This window comes from Coregonus clupeaformis, chromosome 9 (assembly GCF_020615455.1).
Source record: "Coregonus clupeaformis isolate EN_2021a chromosome 9, ASM2061545v1, whole genome shotgun sequence".
Classification (NCBI taxonomy): Eukaryota; Metazoa; Chordata; class Actinopteri; order Salmoniformes; family Salmonidae; genus Coregonus; species Coregonus clupeaformis.
In genome coordinates, this window is record NC_059200.1 from 4,597,088 (window position 1) to 4,623,802 (window position 26,715).

Below are 26,715 nucleotides of genomic sequence, written 5' to 3' on the forward strand. Positions count from 1 at the left end.
TTCACTGGCGACACTAAATCTGAAGAGTATCAGGAGATAGGAGCGTCTCTCCATGTCAAGCATAGGCTATTCCGCGTGATACCATAATGTTGAGTGCATGCGGGCACTAAATATTCTACAGCGCGGATGGCTTGACCGAGGATTTTTGTTTGCAGGATAGCTTGACCGCAGTGGATTTTGCACCGTGAGCCATGGCACGAGCCTTTCCCCAAAAGTAGAAAGATCTGAGAAGACTGAGGTTAGAAATTGGTTAAAATGGGCGGTACACTTCTGCTTGCGTGAAAGTGGTTACATGGAATGGACTGGTGAAAAGTTATACGGCAGATGGGGGAAGTAGACAACGAGGAAAAAATGTAAACGACAGTCTGTTTTAACATAAGACTGTCTCTTGCGATCGCAAAGGGATCTATCTAAAGACATCGACTGAAGAATTGCCACAAACGTGGTACAATTCGTCAAGAAAGGTGAGCACTTCACATTGCATTCAAATCACCCATAGAATGTGTCCTGAACTTTTCAAAACTCAGTTAACATATACCTTTTTTTCTGAGGCTATTATGTCTATGGAGGAAAGTAAAATTGTTGTTGACTTTTGAAACATTGTAACGGATCACAACGATACAATTTCTGTCTATGTGATTCCTGGCGGACTAAACTTCACTCCATGGTGAAGGAAGGTTCTGATGAAGTTCCTCATAAACTTCTTTCACAATGGAGTGGAGTTTATTCTGCGATGTGATTCCCTGTTGTAGGCTAATGATCTGAACATGAGTGATTCCAAAGCATACATGGCTTACATAAGTCATATCATGCAATAAAGAATTTAGATTTGTTTAGTGTCAAGTGAATAATTTAATTCAAGATCCTCAAACTTCCCTTTTATTTGGTGACCAAAAAGTAACATCCATCTGTCAAGATGATAATACAATGGCCTTTACACACCTTTTGCTCCTCAAAGAAAGGACACGGGATGTAGTTTTAGTTGCTTTGCACAGTGAAAGAAAATGGTGGTAGTGAGAGAATGGTAGAGCAGAGAAAGGAAAGGGATGCGGTAATTGTAGATGAGGTGGTAATAACGGGTCTCCTCTATTTTGGTGAATTATTGGCCAACTCCACATCCATCTATAGAGGCTGTGAGAGGAGAAATGTTGTCAGGACAGGAAATACACGCAGTATATGCACAAGTTAATTCCCCCCCAAAATCGCCTGCCTACCCTTCAAAGTGAAAGACAGTGGTGTAAAGTACTTAAGTAAAAATACTTGAAAGTACTACTTAAGTAGTTTTTTGTGGTATCTGTACTTTATTTTACTATATATACTTTATATTTTACTTCACTACATTCCTAAAGAAAATGATGTACTTTTTACTCCATATATTCTTTCCCTGACACCCAAAAGTACTCGTTACATTTTGAATGCTTAGCAGGACAGGAAATTCACACACTTATCAAGAGAACACCCCTGGTCATCCCTACTGCATCTGATCTGGCGGACTCACTAAACACATGCTTTGTTTGTCAATTATGTCTGAGTGTTGGAGCATGCCCCTAGCTATCCGTAAATAAATAATAACAAGAAAATGGTGCTGTCTGGTTTGCTTAATATAAGGAATTTGAAATGATTTATACTTTTACTTTTACTTTTGATACTTAAGTATATTTAAAACCAAATACTTTTAGACTTTTACTCAAGTAGGATTTTACTGGGTGACTTTCACTTTTACTTGAGTCATTTTCTATTAAGGTATCTTTACTTTTACTCAAGTACGACAATTTGGTACTTTTTCCAGCACTGGTCAAAGATAAGGGTGAGCGTAAAGTCGGGTGACCATACTGCGTCCATTTGTTAAATAAAACCAAAGAAAAAGGCCCTTAGTAAAAACGTGTTGAATCATCATTGTTTCCTCGTCATTTCAACAACAAAAAGTAAATGTGATGAGGTTGAATCAACGTGGAAAACTGATTGGATTTGCAAAAAGTAATCAACGTAAAGGAATTTCATATTTTTTTTAGCTCAACCTTTTATCTAAATCCAATGACATAATTGGAATGTTTTGTTGATTTGTTGTTGAATTCACGTTAGTTGACAACTCAACCAAATGTAAATAAAAACTAGTCATGGAACTGACATCTGGGCCCAGTGGGATGTGTGTACATTTACGTCATTTTGTGTACTACTACAACAGTGTGTGTACCAACTTTTTCAAACATTTCTATTGATCTAATATGGAACATAATAATACTCAAATTTTTTTTATTGACAATTGAAAATACTAGGTGAATTTAGATAGAGCTCATTCAAGTTCCAGAGCTCAGATAGGGTTGGTTGGCTTATATGGGAGACTTCAGTAAATAAGCCATGCTTTGTACTGCACACCTGGTGCTCAATGCTCCCCCTTGGCAGGTATTTCACCATGACTCCATAGTGCGTGCACACACATAAACACACTGCACAGCTGATCCCTCCCCGGAGCAGAGATGGGGACAGGTGTGACCCCTCCAGTTGACATGATGACACATCTGAGCAGTGTGATTTACTAAAGAGCACAGGGCCACAAGAATGCTCAGTGAATACTGAATAAACACGGAGGCCTAGGATTCATCCGCAACATCTCCAATGTGCAAATGTAGCTTGCGAGAGAAAAGGAAGATGGTTGTTATAGTATTTGAGATGGCGTGCTTTAGCAGTTTATTGTACTTAAAGAGCGACTGCCCCTAAAAAGCAAATAATCCCTTTGAAAACGGCCTATGTGGCATCGATATGAGGCAGAAACATTTATTCTAGTGTCAAAATTGACTACAATAAGATAATTTGGGTCATAAAGTCAGTCTCGTCTAAAACAGAGTTTGGAACCTCACTGTGTCAGTGAGTAAATGAAGGTTGGGTTTGGATTACAATTATGTAAACAAATCATGACCCCTTTTGCCAAGCTCCACGTGCAAATCGCCCTGCGCCCACTCCGCTTCCCTTCATTGAATGGGGCTCCGTTGTTTCATCGCCCCCAACGCGTTCAAAGGATGGCAGACTGAAAAGCCCTACACGGATTGACCATGACTGGTGAGTATAATCAGAGCTATTGGAATATAATGACATCTCTGGTATAACCTAGCTAGCTAACGACGTTAGATAACGCTATTGCTGGTTATGTAGGTAGCTGCAGTTGTTCAAGAGATCCAGTTTGCAGGCAAACATGCAACATAGAGAAGGTCAGCAAGGGGACCCTCAGACTCACACAGAGATCCCTCACTGTGAGCCTTCCTATAAATGGAACAGGGAGGACACTTGAATTAGGTTGGTGACATTTGACCTGGTCAAAGGTCAAAACAGTTTCGAGTTTTGTCCCAATTCACCTTCATAACCTAGCCTGGTGGAACCAGCCTGATTGCTGCATTTACCATTCTATTTCACTTCACATATCAAGATATCTGAAGTGAAATAGAAAGATGAATGCAGCGATAAGGTTGGTTCCACCATGCTAATCATAACCACCATTGATAATCTAATCAGTGCTCTGTGTGTGTGTGTTTGTGTGTGACTGACCAGTATCTTTGATGAGGGGCCAGGCGCTGATCTATGCTGCCATGTCCATCAATGTGGGACTGAAGGGGATTACTAATAATACAGTACAGCAGAAATGTCCATTATTTGCAACACCCTTTTCATTCCATACGTCACTGATGAACTCTGCCTCAACTCTGCCTATTTCTACAGATGGAGAGGACTGTAGATGCGTTTGCCAGTTGTTTTATGGGGATACCATAATTGCGTAGGTATTATCTGACCTATTCAAACTTTAACATAGTACCTGTTTGTGTGTCAGATATTACCTATCCTAACTGCCATTGGTAATAAAACAGTGTATATGTGTGTATGTGTTCACAGAAACATGTATGGAGCCAGCACAAACACTTGCAAGATTATGTGATGAAGTTGAGACTGACAGACGGACTTGACACTGATGTCTCTAAATGGAGAGACCTGGCACTTGGCATTAAAATTTTACTAGACACAACTTTTACTTGTATTGTATTTGTATTATTATTGAATTGAATGGTATCAGTCAATATGGGGAGGGAGAAACCCTGTGTATTCTGCACCAGGATCAAGGAAGGAACTCCTGTTGTATACGGGACACCACACAGGAAGGTATGACCACCCTGACATGTTTGCCAAGGTAGCCCCATTACCACCGGACACACCCAAGAAACACCCACATCAAACCACACCCCCAAGCCGACTCACGTTTGGCTTCTGTCATGGGCGCCAGCATTTCTTGAGGAGCACGCCAAAAAACTAGGCCAAATCAACGGGTGCAGTTCCCCTTTAAAAGATTAGTTAGTAAAATATTTGCTAGTGTTAATTAAAGGGAAAGGGTCATTAATTATGATATTTGACTGATATGTGTTTTTTTTTAATATTAAGTGGCTCTAAACGTGGTCCCTTCATGTGAGATTATGATAGATGCATACATGGTGGATGAATGAACACAGAGACAGTTGTATGATTTACAACAGTCAAGTCAAGGCAATGCTTCACCCACATAGAAAGTTATTTACTCTGACCAAATACCATATCGCAATTTATACAGAAAATATACAGTACTTTCCTCAGTATTTCTCATCTCCCTTGACAACAGAAATAGAAAAAGTTTGAACGTTAAATATCTCTGTGCATTTGAGCATATGATTGAACTTGACTTGAGGGACATTATATTAATTTTAAGAGGGAAAATGTTCTTATTTGAAGATGGTAATAATATAGGTATTCTAAATAACCAAATTCTTGAATAGGAATGTAATGAATTAATGAAATGAAAACATAATTTAATCAAACATGTTGCGTCTTCCTCAGGATTTGCTATGTCCAGTCTCCTGGGTGTCTGGTTCTTACTCATCCTCCACTACGTGGCTGCAGTGATGGACTGCCACCCGGGTTGTCGCTGTGAAGTCGAGAGCTTCGGCCTGTTCGACAGCTTCAGCCTGACCAGGGTCGACTGTAGTGGGGTGGGCCGTGGTCGTGGCCTGGTGGTCCCCATCTCCATCCCGCTGGACACCTCCTCCCTGGACCTGTCCTCCAGCGCCATCCACACCATCGCTGACTCCATGCTCTCTGGGCCGGGCTACACCACCCTGGCCAGCCTGGATCTCAGCAACAACCTCCTCTCCAGGCTCAACAGTAGCATCTTCTCCAGGCTGCGCTACCTGGAGACCTTGGACCTGAGCCACAACGCCCTGGAGGAGCTGGCCCCCGGCTGCTTCTCTGGCCTGCCCCTGGCCGAGGTGGACCTGAGCGACAACAGGCTCCAGGAGCTCAGCCTGGAGGTCTTTTCCAACAAGGGCCACGGTGCAGGACCTCTCAACGTGGACCTGTCTAATAACCTGCTGAACACGGTCACAACTAGGGATCTACAGGTGCTAAGCCCTCCTAACATTCAGAGCCTCAGTCTGGCAGGGAATCGTCTGAGGGCCGTGCCCAAGCTGCAGGGCCTCCCTCTGAGGTCTCTGAGCCTGGACGGCAACCCCATCCTCAGCATCGAAAGGCACAGCTTCACAGGGCTAAGGGATCTGGCTTACCTGTCTCTCAGTGGGCTGTCTGAGCTCACCTCCATCCAGCTCCAAAGTTTCAGTGAGCTGAGCAGCCTGCAGGTCCTGGACCTGTCCCACAACATCAGGCTGAGACCACTTAACCCTGAGGTGTTTAGCGGACTGGCTGCCTTACAGGAGCTCAACCTGTCCAACTCAGGGGTGGTGTCTCTGCCTAGCAACATTCTCCACCTCCTGCCCAGCATCAAAAGCATCGTTCTCAGGGAGAAGGTAAACTGTTGGAAGACCCATAGACAGGGGCAGTTCCACAGACAGATAGGAGGACAGTCAAAGAGGGGGGAGGAATTGACCTGTGATGTCATAGGAATCGTTTTATGAGGCTGCCTGCCTTAACAGGTTGGTCAAAATGAAGAAGGTGGAGAAGCAGTGAGAGCCTCACAGTGAAACCAGTTTATACAGTAATCGCACTATATTTCAAAATTCAGTCCTCAGATTTTTGCATCATCATCAAGGGTTGCACTCATTTACAAAATATAGCTTTTGTTCCACTGCTTCAAGGGAGTGTGCAATAAAATACCAGTGTAGAACAGTGGCCACAGGGGCTAATAAACCAATGTTATTATTTTAAATTAGGCTGGCAACTGAACTAACCATCTTGATAACATCATGATGACACGTGAAGATTTACAAGGAAAAAGACAGAAATGATTACCTGCACTTGATTTGTAGTTTTCAATCCCTTTACTATTTTTGGATTAATTCAATTGAACTAAATAATGACATCTCATACAGTGTTATGATGCATTAATATCCATCAGACTAATAATGTAATAAACCGTTTTAGAGGGCCTCATATTGTTAAACATCACAACAATTTCTGCTGGCAGAAGAATACCTTGTGATTACAATGTTATTATTTTTGGATAACATTAGAAGTATGTTTTTGCAACATTTTCTACAGTATTGCCTTGGACATATATTATGTTATGTCTATGAAGCCTGTCAACTATTGTTAATGACTGAAACAGAGACATTAATTTTCAATAAAATGGATGCAACACAATTTGTTCCACACCCTTTTCTGATCCTGCAACACAAGGTCCAGTCTATGACTGGTTCTCATAATAAGGTTTGTTTCATTCTGTACAGTCAGTAGCATCATGTAAAATATGTGAACGTAAGAGAGTCTTGTCACCGTTTACAGAGTTGAGGAGCGACTCACACCAGCGAGCGGTTGTGTGGTCACTGTGAGGAGGCGTTTTCACATTTTAATTGCACTGTCATGTAATGACATGACAATTAATCTCTTCTCACTGCTGTGGTTTAGTCACTGGGTGTGTTCTGTCTGTCTTCAGTTTGTGTTGAGCGCATGTGATAGACCTAGTTTTAGGATGAAATTTGGGCTCAAGCCTAAAATGCAGTTCCACTAATGCAGGGAGTGGACAACGGGGTGTGATAAGTGAGGAAAGGTTGAAATTGTTTAGGTTCAAATAAACTCTGACCCACTTGGCTCAGTCCAATCTCAAATGAAATGTTGCATCACCTTCACTATGTGGCCTTTGGCTAATGGACAAAGGCAAGCTGGCCATGTTTGCCGATAATATGGACACATCCCCTTAGTTGTAGAGGAGACTTGAGATGACACATGAAGAGTTTCATTCCAAAACACTACATCCATTTTCATAAATGTTGGTAAATTAGCTTTTATTGTTTAAAGAAATAATGAAAGAGATTTATGTGTATTTTTTTTTTTTTTCATGGCATGGGGTTGTTCAATGACAGACATGTATTTGTTTAAAATCTATCACTTGATAGTTTCATTTCAGAGTGACAAATAATAATGCTTTTTTGCAAAACGCTATATATCTCCGCCTCACTCTCAGAGAAATAAGTAGTACTGCTAGGTTTTACACAGTCAAATGTAACAAATAACTACATTTTTAATAAAGAACTACAAATGCTACGTTTGTGACATCAATATTTAAATGTAAAAATAAATATATACAGTGCATTCGGAAAGTATTCAGACCCCTTGACTTTTTCCACATTTTGTTACATTACAACCTAATTCTAAAATGGATTAAATAAATAAAAATCCTCATCAATCTACACACAATACCCCATAATGACAAAGTGAAAACAGGTTTTTTAAAAACAGAAATACCTTATTTACATAAGTATTCAGACCCTTTGCTATGCGACTCGAAATTGAGCTCAGGTGCATCCTCTTTCCATTGATCATCCTTGAGATGTTTCTACAACTTGATTGGAGTCCACCTGTGGTAAATTCAATTGATTGGACATGATTTGGAAAGGCACACACCTGTCTATATAAGGTCCCACAGTTGACAATGCATGTAAGAGCAAACACCAAGCCATGAGGTCGAAGGAATTGTCCGTAGAGCTCTGAGACAGGATTGTGTCGAGGCAAAGATCTGAGGAAGGGTGCCAAAAAATGTCTACAGCATTGAAGGTCCACAAGAACACAGTGGACTCCATCATTCTTAAATGGAAGACGTTTGGAACCACCAAGACTCTTCCTAGAGCTGGCCGCCTGGCCAAACTGAGCAATCGTGGGAGAAGGGCCTTGGTCAGGGAGGTGACCAAGAACCCGATGGTCACTCTGACAGAGCTCCAGAGTTTCTCTGTGGAGATGGGAGAACCTTCCAGAAGGACAACCATCTCTGCAGCACTCCACCAATCAGGCCTTTATGGTAGAGTGGCCTGACGGAAGCCACTCCTCAGTAAAAGGCGCATAAGTTTGCCAAAAGGCACCTAAAGGACTCTCAGACCATGACAAACAAGATTCTCTGGTCTGATGAAACCAAGATTAAACTCTTTGGCCTGAATGCCAAGCGTCACGTCTGGAGGAAACCTGGCACCATCCCTACGGTGAAGCATGGTGGTGGCAGCATCATGCTGTAGGGATGTTTGTCAGCGGCAGGGACTGGGAGACTAGTCAGGATCTATGGAAATATGAATGGAGCAAAGTACAGAGAGATCCTTGATGAAAACCTGCTCCAGAGCCCTCAGGACCCCGAGACTGGGGCGAAGGTTCACCTTCCAACAGGACAATGACCCTAAGTACACAGCCAATACAACGCAGGAGTGGTTTCAGGACTAGCCTCTGAATGTCCTTGAGTGGCCCAGCCAGAGACCGGACTTGAACCTGATCGAGCATCTACTGGAGACCTGAAAATAACTGTGTAGCGACGCTCCCCATCCAACCTAACAGAGCTTGATAGAATCTGCAAAGAATAATGGTTGAAACTCCCCTAATACAGGTGTGCCAAGCTTGTAGCGTCATACCCAAGAATACTCAAGGCTGTAATCACTGCCAAAGGTGCTTCAACAAAGTACTGATGTAAATGTGATATTTAAGTTTTTCAAAAAAACTGTTTTTCCTTTGTCATTACGGGGTATTGTGTGTAGATGATGAGGGGGGGGGGAAACAATTTCATCAATTTTAGAATAAGGCTGTAACATAACAAAATGTGGAAAAAGTCAAGGGGTCTGAATACTTTCCGAATGCATTGTATACTGTATCTGTATGTAAAACATTTACATTTGAGATTTTTGTCATTTAGCAGATGGCCTTATCCAGAGCGACTTGCAGTAAATGGATTAATCTTAAGATAGCTCAGTGGAAAAAGTACCCAATTGTCATACTTGAGTAAAAGTAAAGATGCCTTAATAGAAAATGACTCAAGTAAAAGTGAAAGTCACCCAGTAAAATACTACTTGAGTAAAAGTCTAAAAGTATTTGGTTTTAAATATACTTAAGTATCAAAAGTAAATGTAATTGCTAAAATATACTTAAGTATCAAAAGTAAAAGTAAAAGTACAAATAATTTAAAATTCCTTATATTAAGCAAACCAGACAGCACAATTTTCTTGTTTTTTAAATGTATGGATAGCCAGGGGCACACTCCAACACTCAGACATAATTTACAAACAAAGCATTTGTGTTTAGTGAGTCCGCCAGATCAGAGGCATTAGGGATGACCAGGATAATTGGACCATTTTCTGTCCTGCTAAGCATTTAAAATGTAACGAGTACTTTTGGGTTTCAGGGAAAATGTATGGAGTAAAAAGTACATTATTTTCTTTAGGAATGTAGAGAAGTAAAAGTAAAAGTTGTCAAAAGTATAAATAGTAAAGTAAAGTACAGATACCCCAAAAAAATACTTAAGTAGTACTTTAAAGTATTTTTACTTGAGTACTTTACACCACTGCAAATATACAAGATACAAACATTCCATTCCATTCCAGTTAAACAATGGATATACAGTGGGGAGAACAAGTATTTGATACACTGCCGATTTTGCAGGTTTTCCTACTTACAAAGCATGTAGAGGTCTGTAATTTTTATCATAGCTACACTTCATCTGTAAGAGACGGAATCTAAAACAAAAATCCAGAAAATCACATTGTATGATTTTTAAGTAATTAATTTGCATTTTATTGCATGACATAAGTATTTGATACATCAGAAAAGCAGAACTTAATATTTGGTACAGAAACCTTTGTTTGCAATTACAGAGATCATACGTTTCCTGTAGGTCTTGACCAGGTTTGCACACACTGCAGCAGGGATTTTGGCCGACTCCTCCATACAGACCTTCTCCAGATACTTCAGGTTTCGGGGCTGTCGCTGGGCAATATGGACTTTCAGCTCCCTCCAAAGATGTTCTATTGGGTTCAGGTCTGGAGACTGGCTAGGCCACTCCAGGACCTTGAGATGCTTCTTAGTTGCCCTGGCTGTGTGTTTCGGGTCGTTGTCATGCTGGAAGACCCAGCCACGACCCATCTTCAATGCTCTTACTGAGGGAAGGAGGTTGTTGGCCAAGATCTCGCGATACATGGCGCCATCCATCCTCCCCTCAATACGGTGCAGTCGTCCTGTCCCCTTTGCAGAAAAGCATCCCCAAAGAATGATGTTTCCACCTCCATGCTTCATGGTTGGGATGGTGCTCTTGGGGTGGTACTCATCCTTCTTCTTCCTCCAAACACGGCGAGTGGAGTATAGACCAAAAAGCTCTATTTTTGTCTCATCAAACCACATGACCTTCTCCCATTCCTCCTCTGGATCATCCAGATGGTCATTGGCAAACTTCAGATGGGCCTGGACATGCGCTGGCATGAGCAGGGGGACCTTGCGTGCGCTGCAGGATTTTAATCTATGACGGCGTAGTGTGTTACTAATGGTTTTCTTTGAGACTGTGGTCCCAGCTCTCTTCAGGTCATTGACCAGGTCCTGTGTGTAGTTCTGGGCTGATCCCTCACCTTCCTCATGATCATTGATGCCCCACGAGGTGAGATCTTGCATGGAGCCCCAGACCGAGGGTGATTGACCGTTATCTTGAACTTCTTCCATTTTCTAATAATTGCGCCAACAGTTGTTGCCTTCTCACCAAGCTGCTTGCCTATTGTCCCGTAGCCCATCCTAGCCTTGTGCAGGTCTACAATTTTATCCGTGATGTCCTTACACAGCTCTCTGGTCTTGGCCATTGTGGAGAGGTTGGAGTCTGTTTGATTGAGTGTGTGGACAGGTGTCTTTTATACAGGTAACGAGTTCAAACAGGTGCAGTTAATACAGGTAATGAGTGGAGAACAGGAGGGCTTCTTAAAGAAAAACTAACAGGTCTGTGAGAGCCGGAATTCTTACTGGTTGGTAGGTGATCAAATACTTTTGTCATGCAATAAAATGCAAATTAATTACTTAAAAATCATACAATGTGATTTTCTGGATTTTGTTGACATATTGAAGTGTACCTATGATAAATGTTACTGACCTCTACATGCTTTGTAAGTAGGAAAACCTGCAAAATCGGCAGTGTATCAAATACTTGTTCTCCCTACTGTATATAGCGTTTTGCAAGAAAAATACAGATTTTCATCTAAAATCGATGAATAAAAAATTTGAGAACAGTAATATTTTACACACACATGAAGGTACCCATAAGCAATCATTTCTGATGAAAACACACAAATGTGAAACATTTGTGGATATAGGGTTTTGGAAATAAACTCTTCACATTGATATTTATCTTCGTAGGTGGGACTCCAATGAATAAGTCAGAGGTCTGGGTTCAGTGTTTTCAGAAGAGAAGGGGAAAAAGCAGCACAGGCACTAACGCACAGGATGTGACACTGATCCAATTCGTGGATTTCTCTCTTCAGGCCACAGCAGTGAACAGACTAACAGATGGAGACCAGACATGTCAGAGGGATTTTGTCACATCCTGGTGTTACATTGAAAGCAGAATAAATAATAATTATTGAAAACATGTTCCTCAGAGGATAGATTGCCCTGATCTAGCTGAATTATATGAAATGTTTGGCTAAACATAGCAGTTGAACTAAACATTAGATTATGCATCATGTAACCAAATTTGCACAAGCAAAACAATATCCTCAGTAAAATATGTTGCTAGTAGGACTTGAAGAACACAGCCAGATAGTAGTTTTTTCTCTGCAAAATTTAATTTCAGACATTGTGTCAATGACACTATGAGCACAGGCAGTGTGTTATAATGATCCTAGAGATTTTAAGTATTTTGTTTCCAGATGACTGCTTAGGCTATTATTTGTATAACTGGTAATCAAACACACAATTGGTTTTTACTGTTTGTAGCCTACTTGAAGAGTATTGTCTTCATGGACAAGTAGGCTGAACAAATGTCAATGGCTTTCTGTTTACAGAATAGCTAGCTGCCTTACCATACAAAACAATGTGGCTACCTTCATTATCTCAATGTAATAAACTGTCTGTAAACTGGTATTACTGGCTAGTATGTCACAGCTTCCTGCGTCCTCTATTTGTACTGGTCCTCTAAACCTTTGTCAGGATCAAAGCAGTGTATATTTCCCAGTCCAAACAATAACAAATTCATAGACAGAGCTATGGATGCAAGGACTGACCGTCAATGATATACAAATGATAGTTTTAACCATGTTTTGAGGCTATACAGTGTGTGTTTACAGTAAGGCCTGCATTGTTTACTAACAGAGTAAAACAAGCATATTTTGGGTTCTGATGGGTTATGACAGTTTATATTACTCATTTAACAGTCCAAAAATGTATTATGGTATATAAATCACCAGGTTTTTAGAAATAATATGGTAAAATTGTAATTACACAGTAATAACATATGAATAAATTAAAAAGCACAATTTTGCACCATTTGCCAGGATGAGTACCAGAAAGTGGGCTATTCCTTTGATACATTTATTTTCCAACTAAATATGCAGAAAGGAAAGGAGTAAGGAAAATACTGTTGTGCCTGTAGGCATGTTTCTGCAGTAACCTGCCCAACCAAACCTCAACTGTGCTCAGGTTAACTGTAACTGAGGGAATGGAGGGAGCCTCTCAGTCATTAATCCATTAGTAGGCTACTAAAGATTCTGCACTCCTCCCTCACACACACAGCTCTCCCGTTCGTTTTTTCCATCATGGCTCCCTCCGCAGACAGACTGGGGTACTGGGGGCGGCCAACCTCAACGCTGGATTGGTGTGAGGAGAATTATGTCGTCTCTTTCTACATCGCAGAATTCTGTAAGTACATCTGACACTATGGGTATGGCTAAACTGGAGTTTTAGTAAACGAAAACGAATGCAATAAACACGGATGAGGATCCTTGCAGAAGGCCGTCTCGGGAATAGGTAAACATCATGACAATGAGCCTGGTGGTGACATCGACATTCCCGTACGCTCGCGTCAGCAACCTATCTTTTATTTTAATAGGCCTACAACTATAACTGATACATTTTATCGGTGATGTTTTATACCGGTAAGTACGTTGCGTGTGCGATGCCACGATGCAGACCCGATAATGAGTCAGAACTTCATTTGCACCTGCAGCACCGCCCGTTCAAGTACCTTTGCTATTACTTTAATAGGCTATCTAGCTATATCAATGAGCTAGCTATACACTGATTCACGGCACATTAAAGTCGCTACAAGACATCTTCAGCTTAATTCTGGGACAGCACAACATGTTTCTATTAATGATAATTAACCTTAAGACTAAGAGCTCCATTCCAAGATGAAAGCCGGCTACTCGGCATTCGTGATTTGCTTTTGGATACCTTTCTGAATGATACATGAGAGTGATAAAGGATTATGAGTGCAGCAGGCACTAGGCTTTCTGAGGAAACAACGCCCACTGACGTGTTAGGTCTGAACTGGCTGCAAAGGGCACTTCATTACATTTACGTCATTTAGCAGACGCTCTTATCTAGAGCGACTTACAGAGCCTGGATTCGAACCAGGATCTCTAGTGGCACAGCTAGCACTGCGATGCAGTGCCTTAGACCACTGCGCCACTCGGGAGATACTTCATGATCCACCATTGTATTTAAGGTGGAACTATGTCAAGTGGGTCATAGTTAATTGTGTTGGACTACTGCTCTTTTACCTTTCTCTCTCTCTGACTCACACATGACTCACATTACACTGAGTGATCCAACACCCCTTGTCTTCTCTCCTTCGGGAAGGTGAAAACACTGTAGCTCAGTTGGTAGAGCATGGCGCTTGCAACGCCAGGGTTGTGGGTTCGATGCCCACGGGGGGCCAGTATGAACAATGTATGCACTGGATAAGAGTGTCTGCTAAATGACTAAAATGTAAATGAATTTCACATGCATCATATGAATAAAAAAGGCATGGAACTGATAACAGAACACTTACATTGCTCTTATAAATATGTAGTAACACTGTATTACTTAAGTCACCATGTAAAGTGTTACTGATACACCACAGTCTGTTGCAACCTGGTCTCAGAGCATTTTGTATTATTATGTAAGTAATGCAGAGATGCTCCATTTAGTATGATATGTTAAGTTTCGTATGGAATGTATTGTTTTGTGGATGTCCAGCACCCATTTCGTTTGATATGTTACGAATTTGCAAAACAAACAATATGTTACAAATTTGGAAAATGTACTATATGTTATGAATTTGCAAAACATATGATATGTTACGAATTCTAGCTAGGTGGCTAGGTGGCTAATGTTAGCTAGCTGGCTAACGTTAGCTAGCTAGCTAATGTTAGCTAGGCTAGGGGTTAAGGTTAGGGTTAAGTTTAGGAGTTAGGTTAAAGGGTTAAGGTTAGGGTTAGGGGAAGGGTTATCTAAAATGGTTAAGGTCAGGGTTAGGGGAATGGTTAGCTAACATGCTAAGTAGTTGCAAAGTAGCAATAAATTAGTAAGTAGTTAAAAAGTTGCTAATTAGCTAAAATTGTCCGTGATGAGATTCGAACTTGCAACCTTTGGGTTTCTAGACATTCGCATTATACACCCATTCATCCACCCTGACCAACTACCCTACTTAAATTTTTTGCCTTAAGTAACCATGTCTTATGTAACCATACCAAATGTAACATATCATACTATTTTGAGTGTCCCGGATTTACATTTACTGTGTTACGTCTAGTCTATGAGATCAGGCTGTCCACACGACTAGGAGAGTTTTAGGCAATGGTTGGTTTGGCTTTTAAATGGGGTCCCAAATTGTAGAATAAAAGGCCTAGAATGTGCAATGTCCAGTAAATTTGATGTGGAAGACAGACAAAGAAAGAGGCCACCACAATTTTTGTGCTATTGTGTGTGTGCTAGATCTCATATTTCAAAACCTCAGCAGAGGAGAACAATAGTAGCGCTGCTTGCACATCAAGGTAGGTCAGAGTACGTTAAACAGGAGATTCTCCTCGTTTGCTAAATTAAACATACAGAAACGTTAAACAGGAAAGTTCCTGGCATTTTACTGAATACAGCACCTTGGGGCATGCCTGCTGTTATTTGTGCTGAAATCAGTCAGCCTAATGTACAACACAAGATTAAGATTACGATCACTTTATTGGTAAATTGCACACAATGTCCAACCGAAATTTGACTTCTGCTTTTAACCCAACACCTCTGAAAGACACACATACATACAGATACATATACAGGTGTGTATGTAATGTACAACGCCAGCCTAATGTAAAACATAAATCATGTACAACAGACATCCAACCTACATTCCTGAGTACCTAGATTTGTAAGAGTGTTGGCAGACAGGTTGCCTCCCACAATGTAAACAATGCTCCACATCTGAGATTTCAAAGGCTCCAAGCTCTGGATGTAGGAGGAACAAATAACTGAGTTAGCCAGGGAGCTCTTGTAGTGTTTTACCTCTTGCATACTGTATAAGCCCCAAGAAGCTCCATTCTAATCATTAGCATGTCCATTTCCCATCAGTCTATATGTTAAATGGTTTGATTGTTCCTAACTTGATCACTAACCATCGCTGGGAGTGGTGAAATCTTCAAATGAATGACTAAATAAAACTAATTTCACCAGTCTAAATCTTACAAACTTATAAATTGGACCTGCTTACAGAATGTAAACACGATTCTTTCTCTAAAACCTTGTTTTCTGTCTGCTAAGAGACACTCAGGAAATTCTACACATATACACCAAATTAGTGTGGTTGTTGTTTGCTATCACACAGTACATGTTGTATTGTCTTCCGCTGACAGTTGCTCTGTCTGTTATCTTGTTGTACAGGGAACACTGTCAGTAACCTGATTATGATCCTGCCTCCTATCTACGGTGCCATCCAGACGTATAAAGACGGCCTAGAGTTCCGCTACGTCTACTCCTTCCTTGGACTGGCAGGTAAGTGTTCCATAGACAAGGAGAGCCGCACACGCTAGGAGCTCAGATGCAATAATTTAATAACCAACGTTTCGACAGACAAGCTGTCTTCATCAGGGTATAATTACAGGTGTCTGTAATCATGGCCGGTGTGGCTTGATTTCATTGGTTAATTTACAGATATAAATAGAACATATAAAAAGCATGAATGTATAACATACAATCATAGATACAATTTGGCTACATATGCCTACAAACATTTACAATTTGTAGGCCTATGTAGCCAAATTGTATCTATGATCGTATGTTATCCATTCATGCTTTTTATATGTTCTATTTATATCTGTAAATTAACCAATTAATTCAAGCCACACCCGGCCATGATTACAGACACCTGTGTGTCCTTTGAAACTATGTAATTGTACCCTGATGAAGACAGCTTGTCTATCGAAACGTTGGTTGTTAAATTATTGCATCTGAGCTCCTAGAGTGTGCGGCTCTCCTTTTCTTTTTCAAGTGTTCTACTCCGCTAGCCAGCACCTCGCCTAAATACAGTGGGGAGAACAAGTATTTGATACACTGCCGATTTTGCAGGTTTTCCTACTTACAAAGCATGTAGAGGTCTGTAATTTTTATCATAGGTACACTTCAACTGTGAGAGACGGAATCTAAAACAAAAATCCAGAAAATCATATTGTATGATTTTTAAGTAATTAATTTGCCTTTTATTGCATGACATAAGTATTTGATACATCAGAAAAGCAGAACTTAATATTTGGTACAGAAACCTTTTTTTTGCAATTACAGCGATCATACGTTTCCTGTAGGTCTTGACCAGGTTTGCACACACTGCAGCAGGGATTTTGGCCCACTCCTCCATACAGACCTTCTCCAGATCCTTCAGGTTTCGGGGCTGTCGCTGGGCAATACGGACTTTCAGCTCCCTCCAAATATTTTCTATTGGGTTCAGGTCTGGAGACTGGCTAGGCCACTCCAGGACCTTGAGATGCTTCTTACGGAGCCACTCCTTAGTTGCCCTGGCTGTGTGTTTCGGGTCGTTGTCATGCTTGAAGACCCAGCCACGACCCATCTTCAATGCTCTTACTGAGGGAAGGAGGTTGTTGGCCAAGATCTCGCGATACATGGCCCCATCCATCCTCCCCTCAATACGGTGCAATCGTCCTGTCCCCTTTGAAGAAAAGCATCTCCAAAGAAAGATTTTTCCACCTCCATTCTTCACGGTTGGGATGGTGTTCTTGGGGTTGTACTCATCCTTCTTCTTCCTCCAAACACGGCGAGTGGAGTTTAGACCAAAAACCTCAATTTTTGTCTCATCAGACCACATGACCTTCTCCCATTCCTCCTCTGGATCATCCAGATGGTCATTGGCAAACTTCAGATGGGCCTGGACCTGCGCTGGCTTGAGCAGGGGGACCTTGCGTGCGCTGCAGGATTTTAATCCATGATGGCATAGTGTGTTACTAATGGTTTTCTTTGAGACTGTGGTCCCAGCTCTCTTCAGGTCATTGACTAGGTCCTGCCGTGTAGTTCTGGGCTGATCCCTCACCTTCCTCATGATCATTGATGCCCCACGAGGTGAGATCTTGCATGGAGCCCCAGACCGAGGGTGATTGACCGTCATCTTGAACTTCTTCCATTTTCTAATAATTGTGCCAACAGTTGTTGCCTTCTCACCAAGCTGCTTCCCTATTGTCCTGTAGCCCATCCCAGCCTTGTGCAGATCTATAATTTTATCCCTGATGTCCTTACACAGCTCTCTGGTCTTGGCCATTGTGGAGAGGTTGTAGTCTGTTTGATTGAGTGTGTGGACAGGTGTCTTTTATACAGGTAACGAGTTCAAACAGGTGCAGTTAATACAGGTAATGAGTGGAGAACAGGAGGGCTTCTTAAAGAAAAACTAACAGGTCTGTGAGAGCCGGAATTCTTACTGGTTGGTAGGTGATCAAATACTTATGTCATGCAATAAAATGCAAATTAATTACTTAAAAATCATACAATGTGATTTTCTGGATTTTTGTTTTAGATTCCGTCTCTCACAGTTGAAGTGTACCTATGATAAAAATTACAGACCTCTACATGCTTTGTAAGTAGAAAAACCTGCAAAATCGGCAGTGTATCAAATACTTGTTCTCCCCACTGTAGGTGTGCGTTTCTTTCGCCTTCAGATTAAAGTGTTCCATAGACATCTGGATTGATTAGCATCATTTACTCATATCTGAGTATACATATATAACCTTTAGTATAACCTTAGTCACAAGGATTTGGCAAAGTTAGTATTTTTAAAGTGAGAGTTTTATTAGACAATGTTTGAAATTGCATTATCAAGATGCTTTCCTGTATTTGAGAGATGGGTTTGAATGTCTATGCTTCTTGCTGGTTGTTTGATGTGATCTCTTCTGTTCCAGCTGTTGGCATTGGTTCCTGGTGCTTCCATATGACGCTGCAATATGAGATGCAGGTGAGCTGACTTTTAGTATCTAAAAATAAATCATGATTTGTCAGCAAACTGTATGCATCCACCATAGATCATTGTGTTCTCATAATCACATGGACTTTTTCAGCTGTTAAGGACATTAAAAATGTCACCTCATCGTTTCCCGCAGAATGCTCATGAAACTGTTTTTCAACTCTCCTTATAAGTAAGGCTTGCGCCGACCATCCCATTATACATCTCTATCTGTGTCTCTGCTGTCTGTCCCCCACAGTTGCTGGACGAGCTGCCAATGATCTACAGCACCTGTGTCTTTGTCTACTGTCTGTAAGTGCCCGACATAATGGATTTACACTCCAGCTTTCACAGTGCCATTGAGCAGCTCAGGCCCAAAGCCCACTGAAAGTAATTTGAGGGCAGTATACATGTGATCAATGAAAAGTGAATCCAATCCTACAATTGATCTATCCTAAGAAAACACATCTTTCTCGTGGCTGTAGATGACATGTAACTGAGCTGATGTCTATGGATTCAGTGCCACTTGCACTTCCTCCATTTTAACTGGGTCATCTTTCATCTTGCTCTCATCCCTCTCAAAAGCCTTATGTCTATAACTACAAATATGTTTTATTAGAGGAATGAGAAATTCATTAATTTTTTTCTGTTGCAGATATGAATGCTTCAAGCAAAAAAACACTCTGGGTTTATTCCCTATCACGTTGTTATTCATCTTCAGTGTCTCAGTCAGTGTGGTGAGTGTCTCATATTTCCCACAACTGTTTTGTCCCTTTTCATTCCATGACTATATGTCAATGATTAATGTCACTATCCCAATTCTCTTTTTCCCAGGTGTACTTACAATGGAAAGAGCCAGTCTTTCACCAGGTAAGAGAGAGTAGATTTTCACTCTTCAGTGAGCATGCTCTTTGTTTGCTATTAGAGTTCACTGTTTCATTAGTAAATATTGCCCCTGGCTAACTGTGGGAACAGCCGGACTAGAGGTCCTGTTAGATCTAGTTAGATTGCTATTGTGGCATGTCCGTGCAAATGTCTCTGTTCAGGAATCTAATATTTTGTATTGACAATGACGCACAATACCTTTTGACTATGGCTCAGCCTAATCTTACAACTCCAGGTTACAGTTGTATTATAAACTCCTCTCTAGCATACTGTCACAATAGTCAGTGAGGCTGTGGATATTGAGAGTCTAGAGAAGCGTCTGTGTTGCTCCACAACAACAGAAACAAAGTGACAAAGCAACCTTTGTTTACACTTCAGAGCCCTCTGCTTACTAAACCCCACCACTCCATGGTGGCACACATTTAGCCATAAACATGCCCACAACAGTCAGTTTTAGAGGACATGGAATTGATTGATTGAATTGATTAGATAATTAAAAGCAGTAGGCTGCTCCAGCCGGAGACAACATTACATACATAAAAAATGATTGAGGATAAAAACACATTAAAGCCCGAAGGCTTATTTCCATTGTGGTTCCCGGAGACAGTTAGATGGCAGGTGGGAATGAGCTCTAGATCAGCATGTCAGCATATTATTTCAACGGATTCTTAGCAAACTGATGCAGGGAGTTGATTTGCTGCAGTACCCATTTAGATACTCGAGTACACAAAAGAGCAGTCTTTATTTGAGCATGGATTTAGCACAACCTGGTGGTTGGACCTTGTACATGCTGTACGGTAGTGTTGTCTATCAAGGTCCTTGGAGTTGAGCAGACTGGTTGAAAACGTGTGCATTATATACCTCACACTTCATTTCACCTCTGTTCTGAAAACACCAAGTTTAGGCTACTGTAAAATATGACCGGTCTAGATTTGGTTGCTTTTCAACGTGTGTTCTTTGTGTCCTCACCCCTCAGGTCATGTATGGTGCACTTGTAGCCTGCTTGGTGATGCGCTCTATCTTCATAGTTACATGGTAAGTGGCAGTGTGGCAGCAACGTGGCCAAGTAGTTTAGGTAATGAACTGATAACTAAGGTCAAGAGTACATTTATTATCCTTACAATGTATGAATTGTATAATAGCCACTCACTCACTGGATGCTGCTGGTATCCTGATATTTGTGATTCTGGATGACAACATTTTCAGAAACTACAGTACAAAGTAGGGCTATGTTATAACAATGTTTATACATCTCATCTGACTCCATGTGTTTCCATTGCAGGGTGTACCCCTGGCTCAAACCTATGTGTTACATCTCCCTAAGTGTCTTCCTGCTGGGGTTTCTGTTGTGGAACATTGATAATCTGGCCTGTGACTCACTCAGGTAAATATACAACCAACTGACAAATGCTGCCAACAGAATATGGACATCCATTTGTAGACAGAATCAAAATGTAAAATTCTCTACTCCACACTCTCCTTTTAGATCCACCAGACAGCGACTGCCCCCTGTTGTTGGGGCGGTGACACAGTTCCATGCCTGGTGGCACATCCTCACAGGCCTGGGCTCCTACCTACACATACTCTTCAGGTAAGCCATGAATCGATCTATAGGCCTTATAAAGGATCCGCTCTTTGTATTTGTATATGTACAGCCTGCATTAGCTGGCTGTATTTGTTCCCACTTAAATTGATTTATGCTGCTTCAAGAACATCGTCATTGTTAGATTAAAAACAGACTGGTATCTTGAGTAGTTTATGACTTAAGTGCAATGACTGATTTAGATGATTCCTACAACAATGTGTCACTAAAAAATCAAATATGTTCTGTTGTCATGTAGCCTCCAGATAAGGTCAACCTTTCTCAAACACAGACCAAAAGTAAAGGTAAGCGTGCTCTCATCCTCCCAGTTCTTCAACACATCCCAGTCCTATGCTTGTGTAAATGGCACCACAATACCAACACTAACCTAACACTGGTCTACAATGTGTTCAATCAGTTCCTATGTGGAGTGTGGCCCATGTTGCACATTGAGGCTCAAAAGACTAGCTGAGTGACTGGGGACCATGAAGGATGGTGACTGCCATTCAACAGGCATCAGCACAGGGACCTGACCTGCCAGTCTGCCAACCCCCCTCTGCTGTCTATGGGACACATGCACCCCACTACCAGAGGGCAGGCAGGCTACACCCCAACCTACCACTCCGGGGACCCTTTGGTTCTGCACTGTGACGATTTGCCAAGTGCAGTATAGCGTTGAGAGTTGACATGGAATTAATTAATTAATCTTTCATCGATCACAATATAGTAGATTATTAGATTTTGGTGGTGATGTTGTAGTGACTTTTTGTTTAAATTTGCTCCAACATGGATATTTCCTGGAATATGGTTGGTCTCTCTCTCGCTCTCTCTTGCTCTCGCTCGCTCTCTCTCTCGCTCTCTCTCTCATATATATCATACTATTGTATCTATCATAACATTCAATATAACACCTTAGCATATTCACAAACCATAATAACGTCAGGTAGTCTGCATTAGCTGGCTGTTTTTGTCATGGTTGTTTAGACCAGGTTTGTTATCTGGTCTAGATGATGCAGTGTGCTGGTCACAGATGGGACTGAAACAGAGACCGCAGGAAAAGGTTTAATATCAATTACCTTGGCCATTTATGTCCTCTGCAAGGGCTTGGTCACACAGAAACTCTGACTTCAATTGCATATATTTGATGTATGCCAAGTGTGGATCTGCATTATACATGTATTTGCAAAATCTGAAGTTGCTCTGAGATTGTGTTTTTGATGATGTACTTTAATATTATTAACAAATCGAAGGGAGATGATACAATTTCATCTAAAGATTGTTCCACTGCACAAAATTGAGTACCATTTATATCATAGTGTCATTCTTTTCATGTGTACTTAAAAAAAAAAACACATAAAGGCTTACCTAAAATGCATATATCTGCACAAGCTTTGGTGTTGCTGTCAAAACAAGGAATGAGGGATGAGAAAATAGTGTTTTGACTGACCACTGACCCCGACTGGATCATTTGGAGTGGTTTCTTTTTGGATGGATTTGCCAATTACATTTACATTTTAGTCATTTAGCAGACGCTCTTATCCAGAGCGACTTACAGTTAGTGAGTGCATACATTTTTCATACTGATATCAATTGATATCCATACTTTGTCTTAGCAATGAATACAGGTATCTACATGTCTGCAATATTTAAATTATTATCATTGTCCTGTATTATCCCACACACATTTGCCCCAAGCATGACACTTCTGAACCTGTTAGTATCTACTGTACCACTCAGTTCATGTATATCTTTTGTAATGATAGATTTGGACAAACACTCAGTCCTTATGGCCACTAGATGGCATGGATTGCCATATTTCAGTTTTAGGTTATATGTTCATTTGCCGAAGGATCCTTTTCTGTGAAAGGTTTGCCTGCTAAACACCCTTCAGTTTTATTTGTTTAACTCTTACGGGTCACAAATGTAAACATATTGGGGAAATGCTGTAGCTTACAATGCAGCATTTTGGGGATTTGTCTATGTGAAACTTCATGTGACTTTGATCTTCAAATGTGAAAATGTAATGTACTTATGTATGGGAATAATATACTATGTGTATCTTAAGTAATGGAATAACACAGATATGAAGTGGATACAGAGTGTGATACAAGAACCCATGAACCTCAGATATTATGGAGTACCTGAACTGCTACATGCTCAGATATTGTGACACATGCATAACACTGTTTTAATTAGGGTTACATTCGCATTGTTGTTGTTCTCAAACCTCAGATTAGGTTACAATAATGTTTATGTTAAGCAGCGCTAAATATGAAGGAGAGATAAGTAGTTGTCAGTACAGTTGTCATTTAGAAATGACAATGTATTTAATGACCTTAAATCACTGCTTGTAAGAGTTGGAGGGTGAACGGTTATTACTGATAAGGGCGCCTTATTTCAAGTTGCCTTGATGTTCACGATCAATCTAAACTGCTTAAATAAAATCACCAGTGTGTTTTAGGAACACTTGTCTACTGTGATAAAGTCAGTGCAAATAGCCCTGCCAAGGTTTTGGATAATGCGAATGGCCATGTAAAAATCATTCATAACCTGTCTTGTCTGATTCAACTATATGTTCCAATCTAACATTATAGCTACATAATAAGTTAACAAATGTATTTTGTTTGATGTCATCTGTTATCTAATCGATAGCCAGAACCTACTGTAGTTTTACATAAAAAACTCAATCTGATGATTGTAGATGACAGAATCACACCCGTCTATATATTGTGTTTGTTTAGTTGGTAAATGTTCAAACCTTTACCAATTGATGCTCAGAGTTATGTTATTCATAATCTAGGCTCAGGGTGGCAGTGTTAACAGAAAAAAATCTCAGGTTTACAACACACCCAATGATTCTACCGTAGCATGCTATGCTTGTGTAGTGATGAATACAGTGGAAAAATACTGATCACTAAAGAAACACCCATGAATGACTCATGGTTTTGATACCATGTCTGCCACCAGTTTTATATATCTTATCATTATGGATCATAATCGTAACTAGTCAGAGATACAGGTGTTGGGTCATGCACTTTTGAGGTGTCAGGTAGTAGTAGTGAGCTACGTCACTGTTTGGTTTACTGCCATTAAAGAGACGGCATATTTTCCTGAATGCCCTAGCTGACGTCCAATGAACTACTTACTGGAAGTGAACAACATTCAAGATGTACTGTAAAGTGCTACATTCATTCAAAGTGTTTGAGGAGTAAGAGCTAACAGCCCCGAGCAAAATATCAATTTTTGAGGGGAAGATTGTATAAGGTTGTCTAAGCTGATTGTCTGAAAGCTTTACTGAGAGAAGTATTACATAATTTCCCCTCTCCTCTTTGTCTCACTTGTAAAATGTGTAGTACATAGGCTAGGCAATATTGACTCACTGTCATGTGAGTATGTAGGAGTATAATGATGTCTGGCTGTTGTGTTGACATGAAACTGCAAAGTGATGTGGAATTCCACTACTGTCCAAGGTAAACAAACTGCGTGTGTTCGTCAGGAGTATGCGTTATCCAAGAGTCAAACACTTAATGCAAGGAATAATCTCCCCAAAACATTACAATGACTCTTTCCTTTGAGTTACCATGACTTTAGAGTCTGATCAGACAAGTCTGAAACATGCACTGGGTGACAAAAAATATATGAAGTGTGATTATTTTCTACTGCAAACCTCATTAAAAAACGTGTTCACAATACAGATATGGGAGTGTTTACAGTACAGAATCTAGAGGCAAGTCAGAACAAATCTGTTCCACCAAAGAATTACAACACAGCTAATCTGCCCCTGCTCCTTCTCATCGAATCAACAAGCTGTTCAACACTAAACACACACAATCACTATCCCATTTTCCCAGCAGGTTCTCTAGTGTTTTTTGTGAAATGTGTGTATTACCTGCCTTAGTAATTACAGTATATTTTTGTTTTTCATAGATAGGGATTTTATCAGATTAACACTCTGCCAAAGACTATTGTCCAGCCCAAGAACTACATGTCATTTAGTTTTTTGTTTTTAAGGGTCTTTGAGATTATCTGTATAATATATAAAATATACAATTATTATTATTACTCTTAGTTTTGTGAATTCTATGGGCCTTTTGCAATCAAAAGGGTTTCTGGGTTCAACGACTGAGAATACAAGATTAGAATGATCTAACACATTAGATAGTGAAAACTATGAATTAAATGCAAATAAACAAGACAAAACCACAAAATACAACCAGTATTGATTGCAATTAGATTTGATCATGTATCTTGTGCATCTCAGTTTTGTCCCTGTATTTAGTTGAGCAAGTACCAATGCATGTACTGTAGAACTGTGTGGAAATGAGGTAAAAAAAACAACAACAACACCCCAGTGAAGTTTTCAGTAGTGGTGACCAATCTGATAAAGTCCCTGAGCCATTCTTCCTGTGTTATAAACACTCCCTGCTCTGAGACGGTAGTATCACTGGGCAGAGCTCTGGACGTGTGCTACCTGTACACCTGGTGTTTCAGTTAATATGTAATCTAAGAGTCAGCTGGAAACAACATGGTGTAGGTAGAATAGTTTCACTCACATAGAAACCTGGTACATACAGTACATTAAATTACATATTATGATTCTCTGTCTCTACATCTTATTGATTGTTTTTGTTCCAAGGTTCATATTCATTCCTGTTCTCTCTTGCAACAGAGATTAAAGGTTAAACAAGGCAACAGTAAACATGTCGTCCCTCACGAATATCGCGTGACTAACACATTTCAGTTAATCACTAAAGCTCCCGCCTTCAGTGTAATTTAGTAAATACCGGATCTCTATGGCAAGACGCATAATTCACTCAAGTTTAATCAAAATCGGGCCAGTGCTGTCTGAGATATCACATGTGACTAACGTACTAACGGATGGCGACAGATCATGGGGGACAATAAACATATTTTGTGGCCAAATAGGGTGAAGGGTCAGAAAGCAAACTTATGTAAACTGTACAAAAATATAAACGTAACATGTGAAGTGTTGGTCCCATGTTTCATTAGCTTAAATAAAAGTTCCCCAAAATGTTCCATACGCACGGTACCCTGACAACCCCAGCAAAGGACAGGCCTTCAGGTGTATTCGGCTGAACAGGTTGCAGAGGGAGGATCCAGAGCTGCTACGGGCCTGCCAGGAGAGTGGGGTTCAGTACAAGGACCTTGGCCTGCCCAGGGGAGGTGTGCTGCAGGTATGGAGAGAAGAACCATGCTTTCACGGTGGCCAGTTTCTTTGGTGATGAGGATGTGACTAAGAAGGTGACCAGCGCTGTGGAGAGGGGGACATCTGACTACCACTCCGGTTCCACCTCAGATGAGGATAGTGGTCTCAGGGAAACCCGTCCTCCCCCTTCCTTCCCCCAAAATCATCACACATACCAGGTGATCTACTCAGCTGCTCCTTTGTGGCGTCCTCCTGTGCCCACGCAGAAGAAGCCCGGTAAAGGATATAACGTCCCTCCATGTCCTCCTCACTATGGCTTCAGACAACAAGGCAGACCCACCCCTTCACAGACACAACGGCTGGGCTCTGCCCGGCCAGAGAGGGGGTCACGGGTACTGGGGTGGCACTCCAGGCCTGGCTTACTGTTAG

The 26,715-nt window shown here is 40.9% G+C and overlaps 2 protein-coding genes and 1 pseudogene across 2 annotated transcripts; all 3 read left to right on the plus strand.

Annotated features, from left to right (window-relative positions):
* The first annotated feature begins 376 nt into the window (after nt 1-376).
* On the plus strand, nt 377-6,606 carry LOC121573594 (tsukushi). The gene is made up of 2 exons (XM_041885693.1): nt 377-464; nt 4,852-6,606. The coding sequence occupies exon 2, from the start codon at nt 4,860-4,862 to the stop codon at nt 5,919-5,921; it is 1,062 nt and encodes a 353-aa protein (XP_041741627.1). The 5' UTR covers nt 377-464; nt 4,852-4,859; the 3' UTR covers nt 5,922-6,606.
* On the plus strand, nt 386-23,583 carry LOC121573595 (alkaline ceramidase 3-like). Its single transcript, XM_041885694.2, has 12 exons — nt 386-464; nt 12,976-13,101; nt 16,096-16,206; nt 18,612-18,664; nt 18,912-18,964; nt 19,308-19,389; nt 19,487-19,522; nt 20,514-20,572; nt 20,820-20,921; nt 21,024-21,128; nt 21,379-21,424; nt 21,538-23,583. The coding sequence occupies exons 2-12, from the start codon at nt 12,999-13,001 to the stop codon at nt 21,589-21,591; spliced, it is 804 nt and encodes a 267-aa protein (XP_041741628.1). The 5' UTR covers nt 386-464; nt 12,976-12,998; the 3' UTR covers nt 21,592-23,583.
* A 981-nt stretch (nt 23,584-24,564) lies between these two features.
* LOC121574541 lies at nt 24,565-26,715 on the plus strand (annotated as a pseudogene).

What these genes read in the sequence shown, in the direction of transcription:
- LOC121573594 (XM_041885693.1), top strand. Translation starts at nt 4,860, where the DNA reads ATGTCCAGTCTCCTGGGTGTCTGGTTCTTACTCATCCTCCACTACGTG.
- LOC121573595 (XM_041885694.2), top strand. Translation starts at nt 12,999, where the DNA reads ATGGCTCCCTCCGCAGACAGACTGGGGTACTGGGGGCGGCCAACCTCA. An exon ending in TTTCTACATCGCAGAATTCT is followed by an intron (nt 13,102 to 16,095) that starts GTAAGTACATCT and finishes CTTGTTGTACAG; the next exon opens with GGAACACTGTCAGTAACCTG. An exon ending in CGCTGCAATATGAGATGCAG is followed by an intron (nt 18,665 to 18,911) that starts GTGAGCTGACTT and finishes TGTCCCCCACAG; the next exon opens with TTGCTGGACGAGCTGCCAAT.